This window comes from Phoca vitulina, unplaced genomic scaffold, assembly GCF_004348235.1.
Source record: "Phoca vitulina isolate PV1807 unplaced genomic scaffold, GSC_HSeal_1.0 scaffold4, whole genome shotgun sequence".
NCBI classification, from domain to species: domain Eukaryota; kingdom Metazoa; phylum Chordata; class Mammalia; order Carnivora; family Phocidae; genus Phoca; species Phoca vitulina.
Genome location: NW_022589707.1, coordinates 41,654,589 through 41,671,299, shown reverse-complemented (window position 1 = coordinate 41,671,299; position 16,711 = coordinate 41,654,589). Strand labels below are relative to the sequence as shown.

The 16,711-nt window shown below is 37.1% G+C and overlaps 1 protein-coding gene across 2 annotated transcripts in view; it reads right to left on the bottom strand.

The window, feature by feature from the left end:
• Positions 1-15,748, bottom strand: part of SKAP2 (src kinase associated phosphoprotein 2) — a 166,018-nt gene extending 150,270 nt beyond the window's left edge. For both annotated transcript variants that reach the window (XM_032401888.1, XM_032401889.1), the window contains exons 1-3: positions 15,436-15,748; positions 5,654-5,759; positions 5,039-5,064 (exon numbers count right to left, since the gene is read on the bottom strand). In XM_032401888.1, coding sequence (XP_032257779.1) covers positions 5,039-5,064; positions 5,654-5,759; positions 15,436-15,502 — 199 coding nt within the window. In that variant the 5' untranslated portion in view covers positions 15,503-15,748. The remainder of the gene's footprint in view (positions 1-5,038; positions 5,065-5,653; positions 5,760-15,435) is intronic.
• Between the last annotated feature and the right edge of the window lie 963 nt (positions 15,749-16,711).

The following is a 16,711-nucleotide window of genomic DNA, read 5'->3' as shown; positions in this document are numbered from 1 at the left end:
TTAGGTCACCACAAGGAGATTCTGTTCATAACTCGTCTGCAATCGGAGAGCTTAATAGCAAGCAGATATGAGGCGGAGCTTTAACATAAGGATATCATTTCTCAAGCACCACCTCTGAAATATACTTCTACTACAGTAGGCCCCATCATTTCAGACATACGTAACACATTTGTACAAGGCCAGAGATGGGCAGGGGGCAGGGAGGGAGCTCAAGTTATTTGCTCAGCTTCATTGGTGGGATAACTTCCAACCAAACATGCACTATATTTAAAAGGATAAAGGAAAGGAAATTAAACATCATCCAAACTTTTGACTTCTCTGTGTTCTTAAGGATTCCATCAGAGCAAACTAAAATGAATCCCTTCTTACCTAACCTTACCTTACCTAATACCTCTGGCTATTCAAAAAAAAAGCATGTTAGTCCATTAATAAACTTAATAACACAAATGAGGTCAAAGGAAATTGCTAAGTAAATCTATGCATATTTAACAATATCAATGAAGTCTCAAGGAGAAAATCGATTACATACTTTTTTTAATTAGAGGAAAAATATTTTACAGAAGAAAATGAGAGCTTTTTATTTTTTTTCAAGATTTTATTTATTTGAGAGAGAGAGAGCACAGAGGGAGAGGGAGAAGCAGACTCCCCGCTGAGCAGGGAGCCCGATGCAGGACTCGATCCCAGGACCCTGAGATCATGACCTGAGCCAAAGGCAGATGCTTAACCCAGGTGCCCCGAAAATGAGAGCTTTTTAGCTATGGCATCTAAAGGGAACTGAAAACAGTATATTCACATTTTTAAGCTATAGACACTAATATTTTGCAAATTTGAAAATATTCTCTTGAAATATTTGTCTGTTAATATGTCCTTCTTTCAATAATTTATAATTTCCTCAAAAAGTATTTGAAAACTGAATTATAAATCAAGATTTACTTAAATCAAGATTTACTTAAATCCTCTTGATAAATGAAGTTGAATCTGAAAATACACACTAATATAATATTTATTGAATGTCAGTAGACATATGTGTCATGCATAGGTACCTTCACATTATCTGAATCATTCTATAAAGATATTAATCATACCTAAATTACACTGAAGTAAAAAAAAAGACTAATATGAGGGCAAGATACAAGTAAAACTTTTTTATCATATACCTAATGTATATTAGAAAATTCTGTCTTATACTCAGTCAATAACAGTCTTTACTCAATTAGTAATATATTTTCATTAGAAAAATAATTACTTTGGGGCACCTGGATGGCTCAGTTGGTTAAGTGTCTGCCTTCGGCTCAGGTCATGATCCCAGGGTCCTGGGATTGAGCCCCGCATTGGGCTCCCTGCTCAGCACGGAGCCTGCTTCTCCCTCTCTCCCCTGCTCGTGCTCTATCTCTCGCTATCTCTCTCTCTCTCAAATAAATAAAATATTAAAGAAAAATAATGACTTCAGGTCACATTTAAGGGACTTATGACCATGTCATATGACAGGAACAAATTCTAAAATAATCATAATTCTATCCTAAAATAATTCTAAAAGTAGCATAATTTTAGTGCATGAAGCCTAATTCAGCAGTACACTCTATACTATACTGCAACCAAGAAGAGGAAACTAGGGATAATTACTCCATCATGTACAATATTTGAAGGATATAAGAAGGAGCTCTCTCTGGGGCACCTTGGTAGCGCTCAATCTGTTAAGCGTCTGACTCTTAATTTTAGCTCAGGTCATGATCTCAAGGTCATGAGATCGAGCCCTAAGTTGCACTTCATGCTCAGCGTGGAGTCTGCCTGAGATTCTCTCTCTCCCTCTGTCCCACACCCACCCCCCCCAAATAAATAAAATCTTCAAAAAAAAAAAAGATTCTCCCCCCCTCTCCCTCGACCCCTCCCCCTCTCATGCAAGTGCGCGCTCTCTCTCACTCTCTCAAATAAATAATTAAATATTTTTTTTTAAAAAAAGGAGCGCTCTATTCTAGATAGAATAAGCAAAATTTCAAATAAGTAACAGAGACTAGACTAAGCAAGATGGGTTCTAGTTGCTTAGATTCAAATCTTTCTTATATACAAGTAAAACTGAGGAATTTAGAAAATCAACTGATAATTTATTTTTTTTAATAAATTTTTTTAAGATTTTATTTATTTATTTGAGAGAGAGAGAGAGAGAGAGAGAAAGTGAGAGAGAGAGCACGAGAGGGGGGAGGGTCAGAGGGAGAAGCAGACTCCCTGCTGAGCAGGGAGCCCAATGTGGGACTCAATCCTGGGACTCCGGGATCATGACCTGAGCCGAAGGCAGTCACTTAACCAACTGAGCCACCCAGGTGCCCCTGATAATTTATTCGAAAGTCACAATTTATCAGACCTCAATGGAGAATCTAGACTTGAGTATAGAAAGAGATATAATCAAGAATCCTTAATAAATTAAAGAAATGAAAAGGGAAGTTTTCAGACAACAGCTGAAAATGAATATAAACAGCAAATAGAAAATTAACTTAATGAACAAGCTTCAATATCTAGGAGCCACTGTGATAAAATATTTCTACAAGTTCAAATTATTCTCACCAAAAAAAAAAAAAAAAAAGGAATCGTTTTTTAAAATCCTCTAAGATCTATGCAGCTCAGTGTTTCAACAACTGTATTGATTCAACTAGTTTTAAGAATTGAAAAACATCAAACTATAAATTCTATATTGTTAAATCTTAGGATGAGGGGGTAGTACCTACAGTGTAAGGGGAGGGAAGAGATACAGAGGGAGTAAGGAAGGATGATAAACATCCATGTATATTAGACAAACTAATAATTCACTAATTAGAAATGAATAACTGAATTAATTCATTTTATTTAAGAATTGTTCACCTGGTCCTTTTCTCTTCCATTAATGATATTAAAATGGTATTTAACTGCCATTTTAAAAAGATAAAATAGGTGAAATAGGAATATAAAAGTAAAAAGGAGGAAAACATCCTCTGTTTACTTCATTGTGACCCCCTATTGACCTGAGAGAGAGTGAGAGAGCAGGGAGAAAAAGAGAAAGAGCAGGAAAACAGCCAAAAGGAATTCTGCCCAGGTCTGCTTGGATGAAGACAACCCAAAACCCCAAAGAGAAAATGTAAGAAGAAAAAGAAAAGCAGCACTATTCAAAACATACTTAGATGAATTTACTCAATGTAGACGTCTGATAATTACTAATTTCCTATTTAAAAAAAAAAATATGTATCTTGAATAATTACTTTGTAACTATTAAGTCTGTACTAACTTTGCTACTCCTAATTACAGGAATAATTCTTTTTAGAACAAAGCTGAATATACTTTGAGGGTATAATGGCATAAAATTACTCAGCTTCTCATATTTCTCCAAGGTATATATCTAATTTATCCATAGGCTTACTTTTAAGCAGGCACTCTTGGTGATTAGTTAACTCAATACAGGAGTATTGAACTACAAATGACTTGTTCAGAGAAAGATGGTCATGGGGACTCTCTGAATTCTGTGGTATTTGAACTCCTATTCCAGGCTCATTTTTCACTTTCTATCAAATACTACAAATTTCCATTCTCTTTAGAGACAAAGACTGTACCTCAGCAATATAATTTTAATATCTACATGTCTGAACAAGTCCTAAACCAAAATACCAAAGGCAAAGCTCCTACCCAATTATTGAATCATATACAATTATACAATGACTTCATTATCACGCTTTCTTAGCTTACAATTTTTTAATGTACAAGTAATTAAGTCACAACAAGAGCCTGATAAATAATCACTGGAACAGAGTATGTCTTTTAAGACAGAACCTGTAATCTAGTATTCCTCTATAAACAGAGCATTGTATAAAAGTTACAGTAAGAATGCATAAATTCATTACTTCTATATTCAACTAAGCAAAATGCAGTATGATAAAACCCACAGTTCAGGATTGGTTGTCAAGTACAAAGAAGTAGGTATTTGTGGGGAAGAAGAGTTTCCTGCTCTTCTCTTTATTTAATAGTGCTAAAAATTTCCATTTGAAAAAAAACATCTCATTCCCTCAAATCACAGTGATCTTGATGATTTAATGCGAAAAGAAACTATGGTCTGTCTGGTGAAGTACTTGGTTTATTGAAACTGTCATTACTTTCTCACTTATCAGTTGGCAGAGATATGAATTACTCTGTGGTATCTGCTAACCCCAGTTAGAAGATGCCATACTGTTTTTCCCCAAACCCAGATCCTAACTCCACATAGGTTAGCTGACCTTATGTTGTGACCCTCATACCAGCATCCACAGGCTTCAGGTCATGACCTATGAATTAGCATCCTGAAAGTAAGGGCCATACCCAGTTTCCCTTATAGAACTGAAGACATGAAATAGTAGGAACTTCCTATGCCCTTCTTGGTTTGGTTTTCAATACGCTAAACAACCATCCCCCAAATCTAAAGGAAGTCAATCAGGTTACCAGCACTCTCGCATATTTTGAAAAAATTAAATTGAACTCCTTCTCTGAAAATTTCTATAGCATACATTTATTCATATCAAAAGAATCACAGTAATAAAAACCAGCAATTGAGAGAGATTTCACTCATATTTTCAAACAAAAATTGATACTGTTTTAAGACAATGACTCTTTAAAAACATTACCTATGAGCAGCCAGCCACAGGCCCTCCTGACCCCACCACAGCTATAAAATCATCTCGGCTGTGTTAAATGGTGTTAGTTTGGTATCTCACCTCTGCTTTACCGAATTATTCCATGTGTTACTGCAAGCATATACTTTTCTTAACAAAGTTCTGTCACAGTGTGAAAACACATTAAAACACCTAACAAACGTTAAACACACAAGATTTCTGCATCAGGAGACGGTGCCGAGTAGATTCGGGATATGCTTCTTAATTTTATTCTCAGCAGGGGGAGCTAGCACTCTCATCTTGAAAATCTAAGTATACAATCTGGAAATTTAAATTTTGATCCCAACTCTCAAATTTCAGTATGTTTTACATTACCCTATTGAACATCTCTACAAGGATAAAAAATTTCAAGGTGGACAAACTTGAGAATTTACCTTTGTCTTGAAAGTCCTGAAGATAGCTGGAAAATAAAGCAAGAATATTATATTTTAAGATGAGGGTTGACAAATCAAAACAAGGTCTATTCATTGGCAATAATTCAAACCTATTTTAAAATCTATATCATAAATACACATTCAGAGAAAAAAGTACTTCCTATCCTGAAATAACAATTCCAAAAGGCTTATGGATTTATAATAAAAGTATTTTTAAAGACCTAAGATACGGTAGTAGAATCAAAATCTTTATAATCCATGATATACATTTATTCATTTCTATATCTAGAGGTATTTATATTAAAATTCTCAATCTACCTTTGTCCTATTAATTTAAACCACATACATCCTCAAATAATCAAAATAAACAGATGGATTTTGCTAGAATGCTTAGAAAAAAATATATAATCAAGAACCTTCACAAAAAAGGATAATATGATAAGCGTATCAGTTTTTAAAAACTATTACAGAGGACATATACTTTGTCCTTTAAAACATTTAACACCAATTAAATTAGGACATAAAAAAAGTAATTCCGTGATAATTCTTTATTAAAATGTTAACTACAAAGTTGCTTCTAAGTAAGAAATAATAAACAGCGAGTAAGTGACTTACATAGGCTTTATATCTTTTATCTTCTTAATAAGGGATTCTCTCTTTTCCTTTGCTTTCTTGGATAAATTTTCCCCTCTCAGTGTGTCTGCCACAAATGTTTCAACATCTAAACCATGAAACATAAGAAACAGGATACAAATTATAGGAAAGAATCATTTTTTGTGAAGACAAATAGGACAATGATTGCTTCTACCCATAAGTGTTAATATCTGTACAATTTGTTACAGTTATTTATCAATCCAAAGCATAACAGTTGAAATATGTTTCAAATACTAAGTTGGACAAATCTGCACACCACTTAGCTAATAAAATTTGTATGCTCTACTTATGCTTAGCACAGCAAATGCTATTTGGATGTTTGGCATCATTAAACCAGAGAGAAGCTCACAAGTTTTAATAAACTATGGTGCCCCATAAAACAAATTCTCTCATATAAAAGCAAGCACAGAGCTTTTATGCATGTGTTACTATCATTTTATAGTATTTTGTAAGCTCCTGTATGAACGGGTCATTCACAATATTATATCAATATAAGCTAATGTCTCTGGCAAGGTCCTGTTTTTCCCAGTGTAATCCATTTTCAGGTATGTGCAATATTTAATGTTTTAAAGGAAAAAATAAATCCCTTCTTCTAGCCAAGATTCCAAATCAAACCCTCCTCCTTCCTACCTGCCCCACCCATTCTACCAGCCACCTTCAAAAAGAAAGGATAATCTGCTGTGTGGTTTTGTGTGTTCTTGCTTTCTGCCTTGGTATTACCACCTGGAAATATTTCTTTAAATACAGGAAGAAGTGGCAAAAATAGATTCATCCGCTATTTTAAAATATAGTAACCAAGAAATAAGATTTCCATGGCTTCATATAACATTTCCACAAGGCCTCTTTTTTTTTAATTTAGTAAACTTGTAAATTATTCTGCTTTCTAATTCTCTCTAGTACAAAATTCCAACTAGTCCTTACTGGTTTGATTTTATAATAGCCCCATTCATATTGTTCATGAACCATTGTGCAACTTTAAATTAATTTTATATTCAGAAGTTCAAATCTTACTTTGAGATATCTAATATAAAGGATACCATAAAAAATTTTAAAGTAGGTATGACTGTAAACCATCCATATTTCATACTGAAGAGATGTATGTATGTTTTACTTTCTTTTTATTTAACTACTTTGTCTCCTAACTCACACTGATAAAAAGAAAGTATCAAAGCATACGATAATACTATCTGTAATTAATTCAAAGCACTATAATAGTCTTTCAACTGTACTTATAATTAACCATTTAAAACCTAGTATTTGAGGTAAAACGTTGTAATAGATTTTAAATTCTTGATTACAATAGTATCTTGATCCAATAAGCAAAGGTGATTAAACTGTTATCCCATACATTCATAATAAATGTATAAAGATAATTTTTCACTAAATCAATATGACAAATGAAAGAATTAAAATTTAATCTTGGAATAATTTTTTTAAATAGCTTTCTGGTTTGAAGTCCATTAATGACTGTTACAAGCAAGTATCAAAACGAAATGAAAGCAAAATGCCACAGCTTCTTTTTACTCGATCTGTCCATATATTGAAGAGGAGGACATATAGACATAATCCATAACCAGTGCAAATTAGACCCAGACTTCTAAAGTGAGTTCAAAATAATGAAACTTATTTAAAAATACACACACACAAAAGCACTCTCCCCTAAACTCTTTAAATTTTGTACCCAGAGAAACAAGCAACCTAATGACATTCAGACATTAGCTGAAATGGAAAAGATCACTGGCTTCTCTGAGATGGTTACAATAAATCTACTTAAAAAAAAGTGGAATAAGGGAAGAAGTAGCATCTCTACTGCTGATTCTTTCTTCCAACCGGACTCAATTCTTGGGAGAATCTCTGGTACAATGATTGGTGAATAGTCTGCTTAATGTTACTTTCACTCAGTGTTTGTCTTTAATTCCCTCATCCACAAGTATTTAATTGCCTATTTTACATTTTCATTACACAATCCAAATTTAAACAAACTGGATCTATTTTCTATCTCCAGCAGCAATAACAGAAGGAATTACAGCCCAAGAGTTATTTCTTTAAAAGGTCGTTTCAGTTCTATAAAAACTCAGGAAACATAAAAAGCTGCAATGCTCTATATAGGGTTTCCTAACACTCCCAAAAAATATTTTTTAAATTCTGACCCATGCTATTTTATAAGAAATGCTTGTTGAAAGAGTGTGAGACTGCTGGAAGAATCGTGTTGTTTGTTTGTTGAGGGGGAGGAGATTCAGAGATCTGGCAAGGGAAAAAAATTTATAGTTTTAGAGTAGTCTTGATGTATTTATTCTTAAACTAATCCCAGAAAGGGGGTTTAAGGCAACTAAAAAGATTTAATAAACGCTGAATTTTTTATAAATTATTTCCTAGGAGACAAGGAAAGTGTAAGAACTGTTTTTGCTCTTTTCTTGTGTTTTTTCTCTTTTTTAACAAATAAGTTAGGAACTCTAAAGTGGAATTGATTCCTGAAATCCTAGTTTGTTGGTGCCCACAGATTTAGTCGGTTTTGAAGTTTTTGAAATCTGGGTTATTTCTTAAAATCCACACGGTGCCCATTTATTTTCGAATTGAACAGAAACAGCCTCTCCCAGGCACAGGACACCCTCAGGATGCGCGGGGGACCCTTCGGCCGCGTCCCTGCGCAAAGCAGGGACCCTGCTCGCCCAGCGCAAAGACCGGGCGAGCACTGAGAAATTACTCCGGGCTTTCCCGGGAGACACTTAGGCTCTGCGGTCCTCGAACACTCAACACTTGGAGTGTTAAATCCCGGGGTTCCTGTCATAGGAGCTGTGACCAGGGAGCACAGGTTTGGGGCAGCGCCTTCGCCAGACAAATGGGATTGGATCTGCGGCTTTGTAGCTCAGAGCCAGGGTAATATTTCAAAAGCGGGCAATAAAAGTCCTAGACGAATCAAGCGCTCCTCTGGCTGGTTGGAAAAGAGATTTGAAGCTTTTTATTGTGCTCTGAGTAGCCCTGCAAACGATAAACTAGCGAGCGCGTTAGCCCCATTCTATCTTCCTTTAGGGGTTGTGTCCCTCGGTTAATATGTAGATTTCACTGACTCCAGACTGCCTGTAATTCGGGGAACAGCCGTAATTCGATTGCAAGAAAAGGTCAGCCTGCTCCTCCCTAGCCTCTCGGCCTGGCGAGTGAGAATTCCTCTTCCTCAGAGGGAGGGGTCTCCACTCACGCACGCACGCATCGAAGCTTGGGGATCCGCTCGGCCCGCGCGGAGAAAGCACAGCTCCCGGGAGCCCCAACGCAGCAGGTCTAACCCCCAGCACCACCTCGCTTGCAGCCACGCACACTGCGGGTCAGCGCCGCTGGCATTTAACCCCAGAATTAGCCCCATCTCCATCAGCCTCTGCCCCCAAGGCATCACCAAAGAAAAAGTTATCCCAGAGACTGCAAATGTGGTGGTGAGTTTTGGTCCTTTTACACCTTAACACTGTCGAGAATAAGCCTTATCTCCCGGTACAACTGTAAAGATCTGGGGCAGAGGGCCCTGAGAAGATCAGACTTACAAATGCTCTGTAGATAACTGTTAAGGTCTGAAAACAAAATTAAAAGATGATATCATGTCTTGGCTCAGCAATCTCAAGCAGTTTAAGTTAGAAACCTCTCAAAAGCCATCACAACCCCTAAGAGGCAAACACAGCACACACCAAACCACCGAATGGTATTCCAATTTCCTCTTTTTTTCTTCTTCTTCTGTAGGAATGGACCCCCAGAAAAACTGCCCACCCCCTATGTCTTCCCCTGTAGTTCAAGTGGCTAGGACAGGTATTTAATACACACACACACACACACACACATATATACAGAGAGAGAGAGAGAGAGAGAGAGAGAGAGAGAGGTGCTAACTGCTTTCTACCACCTTCCACATGGATCACACAGTGAAAAACCTGAAACCACAACAGATTAGAACGGTTTTTAAATTCCTGCAAATGAAAAAATAAAATGCCACCCTTTCAAAGCTCAGTACACAGGTTCCCACTCTTGAAGAAAGCTGAGGTTTGGCCACTTGCCCTCACCATCCTTCACCAGCCAGCAGCCTAGAAAATGACTTGCTGGGAGGTTGTAAATAAGTCACAAAGGTAACACCTGATGTCTTCTGCCTCCTCTCCCAACCACCCAGTACCACCCTGAGAAGGCTTGCCTGCACACACACACACACACACACACACAGCCTCTGTGATGGCCTGAATTGTATAGGAGAGGGGAAGAATTGGACTGAATCCACTACCATTTGCTCAGCTCCAGATCAATAACATAAGTGTAAAACCAATTACACATCACCCCCAAATGGCTTTACTTACTTAATTCCACATCCTTCTCTACTTTATGAATTGAGCCAGGTTTTACTATGTATTCACTAAGGTACTACTACCAAACTTAATATGGTGAGAATCCCAGCCAAACTTTAAGGCGACATAAGAAAAAAAATAATAAACTTTTCTTCTCTGTTAAAGGGGGTACAGTCTGATCAAACACCTACTGGTAAAAACATAAAAATCAATTAAACTGGGCACATGTAGATCAATGGAGCCAATGCCCAAAGTTGGAAAATGGCTAAGTGAAAAGTTATTGATTCTCTAATCAATGTCTTCCCTTGATTACTTAGCACTTTTACAGGTTATAGTTGAACTGTGGATTTTCCAAACATGGAAGAGGAGGAGCCAAGGAGTTCTCACAGTACAATAAGTAATACATTCCTGAGTCTTACAATCCAATCATCTGACAAAATTTTCAAAATTGGCTTTGGAGGCTAAATGACTTATTTTGATAGAAAACTGGGCTGTTGAAGAATATAGATGAACATCTTTCACCTCTAAAAGATGACTCTTGATAAATAACACCTTATAATAATCAAAATCTTTTTACCACGCATTTTCAAAGAAGCCACAGTGAATAACACATTAGTCTGAGATTTACACTATATTCACTATTAGGTAGCATCTATTGTAATGTGTTCAGTATGTGATTGAAAAAGAAATGTAAACTCAGTGGAATGAAAAAGATAGACTGGCTTTAATTGAAAAAGACAAACTAAGTGAATAATGAGTATATAAAAACTAGCCTATGCCACTTTTATCACCCATATATGACACTTAATCTTAAATTTATGAGAGAAACTGAAGTGTGTTTCAAATCACCAGAGGCTTTTCCTATGCTGTTGTTTCTATCTTCCTTCTAGTAATACTTTAATGCTGATAATGTAGAGATAAACCCATTTGGAAATTTTTTTCTCATTTTTTAATATATTTAGATTCCTTTTTTTTTTCCTTCAAAGATTTCATTTATTTTTCAACAGAGAGAGAGAGACAGCGAGAGAGGGAACACAAGCAGGGGGAGTGAGAGAGGGAGAAGCAGACCTCCTGCCGAGCAGGGAGCCCGATGCAGGACTCGATCCCAGGACCCTGGGATCATGACGTGAGCCGAAGGCAGATGCTTAACAACTGAGCCACCCAGGCGCCCTAGATTCCTTTTTTTTTTTTTTTAAAGAAATCCAGTGATAACTTGGGTTGAGTAACTATAAAAACTGTACATACTATCAAGAGCCTTATTTAGTAATCTGAGATGAAAATACTTTCAGTGGAAAGCAATGTTGGAAAACAAGCCAGCCAAAGATCCCCTCCCAAGAAAAAGTAGGATATTATATGCTTAATACAGGCAAATAATTTTCTTAACATCACATCTTAATTCATCTATGTTATTCGACCCATAACAAGAAATTATAAATTTTTGATCCTTTGATTTACAAACACATATTCCTGTTTCTAGAAGAGAAAACCTTAGAGGCATCATAGACTGATTTCATTTTGAGTTCAAATGTCCTCACAGCAACTTTATGCTCATTAGTTATTACTGCCAAAATGGGGCAGGCTTGTTCTTGCTCTGTAGGAAAATCCAGGTGCTAAAGAAGTAGGTGACTATTGGTGACTCAGTAGGTGGCACTCTTCCCTTTACATACTCAGCGAATGCCCCAGAAGCAAATTATGGGACCCTAGATGTACCATAAATAATCCTCATAGGAAAAATAAACCCAAAATGTTGACCAAATTATAAATGGAACTTAGAAAAGGTGGAAATCAAACCATACTATTCTTAGCATTGAAAAAATTCTCCCTCTATTTCAACTGAATTGCATTCTTTACCTTGTGCCCCTAAAGGGATTATCAATTTTAATGTGTGAAGTTTAAAAAAAAAAAAATGTTCTGGAAATCCCCAGTAGGGAAAAATGCAATATTTCTAATCAAGACTGCCCTGTGAAAAAAAACCTCAAAGTCACTTTGCAGAAACCATATAGCCACTTTGTTTATTGTTTGGTTGGTTTGGTTTGGTTTTGATTTTTCAGAGTACTGACAACCACTATTTTCTCCTGTTAGCGTTGGTTTCATTTTCTAACTTAATAAAAAGAAACTTACATCCTCTTACAGCTTTTCTCTTCAAACATGTTGTCCTAAAACAAATCAATGAGAATGAATGAGAATATCTGATTGCAAACTACTAACACTCCAGTATTCAAAGGATGATTAAACAAATGAAGGGGGTTGAGAGCCCGTAGTTCTAGTTCCTCTCACTTTCTCGCCTGCCCGGAGAAAAAACTCACATAAATCAAGATTATTCTTGGTGTTAGTCCTAGTCAAAATATTTGGATGTAGGAAAAGATTAAATGGACAAGATTCAGAATTATCCATTGATTCCAATTATCCAGGCTAAACTTGTTCTTCCATTGTTGTGAAAAAAAATGAAAGGTTGCTTGTAGTGCATAGGCAGTTCAAAATTTGCTTTTAACAAAAATCTATAACCTTCCTTCTATTCATGTAACAAAAGAAAAATACAACACTTTTATAAGAAGTATAGGCTTTCAAGATTTAATATACTGATCCCAGAGAAATATGTATCACTAACAGTCAAAACGATAAGCCCCTTTTTCAAGAGTATCATTAAATGTAGTTAAGAATGATAGCATCTATGGGTTTTTGCATTTCTAGAGAATGTTTTAGAGGGGAAGGAATGAGAAGAGAGGGGAACAAATATTGAAGGGAAGCCTAGAACTGCTATAATCAGAAAGAAAAATAAAGAGAAAGAAAATAATATAAACTGATAAGAATACATTAAGCACCTATCTCTATCAAGCAGTCGAAATGTCAAACATTTAACACACATGACATACAATGATTTGGATAATAGGCACATGGAACACAAAGGGAACTGTCTGAGCAATGTTATTTTGATAGGCATTATCTTTTGACTTTGTATCATTTTTTTCTGTAGGCAAGGATTTGAAGTGCCTGCAAAGTTTAGGTCCTTATCTTCTCTACATGGGAATTCTAGCATGGTGTCAAACATTCTCAGAGGGCTCAACTGTTAACTACAATCACCACTACTAATATCTCCTTCTTAGTTTCAGAAAGTACTAGGTAATCCAGCATTCAAACCAATGCTCTCTCTCTATAGTTTTAGTAATTTTAAATCTAACCATGTACTATTACCCAACACACTTGAATTATGCAAATAATCATGCACAATCCCAACAGAATTTTTTGCATGCAAAATGTGAAAAAACTGCTGAGAACATTTATTCTTGAAACCTTTCCAGAAAGATTTTAATTACAGTCAAACACAAAATGTTAACATCCTTCTTTGAATAAGTTAAAAAAGAAAACTGAAAAACACTAGTTCTCGTTTCATTTCTTTAAAAAGTATAGATAGATAGATAAATAGATATTCCCTCAAATCCATACCTCTTGAAAATGTCCTCTGATTATAGTGTAAGCCAAATTTTAATATTAATTTTAATTTTTTAATTTTCATATTTTTAATTTTCATATTTTCATATTTGTTTTTAATACTTCATGTGTTTTAATATGTGATTTGTTTAATAATATGAAATTTTGAAAACATCAGTAAGATGACTTTTAAAACATTCATTTCGGACATTATGCAAGCATATTAACTGACTAAAGAGAGAGAAATGGCTAAAGTAAATAGGAAGTTAGCATTGGTAGATAATTTAAATATTATGTAATTCTAAGCTTTCCACAAATTATATACATAAGGGCCAAATGAAATATTTGTAATCTATGGGAATCAGAGAATAATGAGTCTCATAACCTATATGTCATACTATCTGCAAAAGTATGATTATGGACCCAAACAGCAAACTGCCTCCTGTTGGAGCTCTCAAGCTTTAAAGGTGTGCACCCAGAGGTCTGAACTTTATTTCTTAAAGTCAAAAATTCAGAACTAGAATATCCTGAAAGTGGTGCCATCTACTTCTGGAGTAATGATAAACACTTCTCTGGTCTGGTTATTAAAATAGTATTCTAAACACGCAATTCCAACATTGTAACAATGAAAATGTTAACTGTAGTAAAACAAAATCAGTACTAATGAGAAACTCTCATATAATGGAATAAAATCTGCCTTAAATTAGTCTTTACAGTTCCTTATATTTCTCCTAGTGGTACCCATTAATGACAATAAGCATTCTTAGAGTAAAATACTATCCCACCACAAATGCATTTATCACACTGTAATCGTGTTCAGACAAACTTAAGTCTGCATCCATACGCTCTTGGTTTTATTCTCTTGATCATATTCATGATGCTAACCAGCAAAACAGCATATTAGGAGATTTGGTCTCATAAGCAACTTACTATTTAAAATGTCACATTTTAGATATTAATTTTTGAGAGTTAAAATAAGCAACTTGTAATAGACATCTAAAAGAAACTCTTTTAATCCAGCTATTCATGACCAATACTTAAAGGTAAATACTTGAGACAACTAAAGTAAAACAATCAAAATTCAGTTTCTAGAATTCTGATGTACCTATGACAAAGGGAATGATAGTAAGAATTCCAGAGCATCAGGATAGGTAAGATTTGTGCTACCCTAAAAAGACGTGTTTTCTACTTCGTGCAGAAATATACATCTCCATTTCTAGTAGAGTAATGAACTAGTAGTGGATTCGTAATATCCTTGAAGAACCACATCTTTAACTCCTAACGTAAGTTCCTATAAATGGTCATTTAAAACTGAAAAGGGGAAGATGAGGGTGCAAAGATGAAGTACTTTCATCGTGTGACACAGGAAGTTGGACCTTAACACATACTTCCTTTTTTGTTTTCATACGTTACTCGGGCCAAAACAAGTGGCCATTTGAGAATCAGGCCCTCTTTGAAAGTCTTAAATAAGAGCGCAATGAATGTTTAAGAAAAAAAAAGAGAGTTTTAGAAATGACAAAACCTTGCGTCCCACAACCTCTAACACCTGTAGCTCTGACATCTTTTTGCATCTTTACACCCTTCTCCTCCATTGGCCAGGCCACCGAAGAACTACTTCTTTGACTTCTGATCCCTTCCCAGTTCTCACACACGCATTCATTATCATTTCCTCTCTCCCTCTCTCTCTCTCTCTTCTCTCTCTTTCTCACACATACAAGCACATGACGTCCTCACGATGCATACAGAAATGTCCTGATCCCATTAGTGTAGTCCATCAAGGAGGGCTTCCCCACCATCCTCGAACCCAATTTCAACACACGCCCACTCCCTTTCTCAGACCCCTCTTCCCCATTCCCAGTCCTGCTCCCACTGGCCAGGAGACAGGGAAGCGTGGGGAGGGAGGGCAGAGTCGCTGAATGCTTCTGTCCCCACCGGCTCGCCGTCCCCTCGCCCCCGCCCCCGCCCCAGCAGCGTCGCCCGCCCCCTTCCCCAGATCTTTACCTGCCAACAGGTTCCTAATTTCCTCAGGGAGGGGGTAGGGAGAGGAGGTGCTGCTGGGGTTGGGCATGTTAGGGAGCGCGGGGCGTGCGGGGAAAAGACCTGTGCTGAAAGGGGGACCGATGGGCTGAGGTTGCGGCTGCGACCTAGACTCAGGCTAGCGGTCCTGGTCAAGACAGCGGTGCTACGAGTCCGGACACTGCAGGGCCGGGGCTCACAACAAGGAAGTCACTGAAGCCCCAGCTAGCAGCTGCTGGACTCTCGGCCCAGCCCCGCCCGGCAGATGGGGGCGGGGCGATGGGCTGGGAGAAAACCCGAAGCGCCTGAGGGGCCCAACTGCGCATGTGTATCCTATGGTTTTCCTAGCCTCGGAAAAGAGCCTCTGCACAGACCACACCCACCCCTACGTCAGGGAGCGGGAGGAGCGGCTGGTGGGAAGGGAGCGGACTGGGGCTGCATCACCTGATCTGGAGTCTGAAGCGCTTTGCAGCCATTTTGGGTACTGGTGCCTCCACAACTGATGACCGTTTCTCCAGGATCCCGAAAAATAAGGTATCCATAGTGCCCCTAAGTTTTCCGCTTAAGGGACCTCTAGCCAAAGGTCAGCCCCGCCGAGGTGTAACACCTCACGTGGTAACCCACAAGGACTTTTCGGCCGCCCTAAACTAGTATGGCCTTCTTTGTCCGATTGAATGAGGTAACCAAGTCCCATCTTCCGCCAGTCTTCCCTGAGAAGCCAGTCTGGAGCTGCTCCAGAGAGCTGATTGGCTCTTAAATTACTTTTCTACCTAATTCTTATTGTGGGGCGACTTCCCCCACTACGAACGAGGAGTGAGAAGTTCTAGTCACTATCCTTTTGCGTTAAGAAAGAAAAAACAGGAAGTTAAATAGGCATAGATATTACCGTCCCATCTATAAGCATCAAAAAGAAAATTGCTGGTGATTAGTAGAATGGAATTACAAAATGTGTTCACTACAACCTGATCGACAAATATTTATTGCATGTCTTCTATCTGTAAATCTTACAGATTTTCTGTAAAACCCAAAAGACACATTCTGGTGCTTTTAAAGTGTGCTTGTGTGTGTGTGTGTGTGTGTGTATGCTATATACTGTATATGTGTGTGTGTGTGTGTAAATATATATATATATATATATATATATATATATATTCTGAATGTGTGTGTGTATTCGCCCCACCTCATGGGAACTGCTGCCCTGATAAAGCTCTTTCCTCATGCTACTATTGTATTGTGGTGTGTGGTGTGTAAATTGTTTATT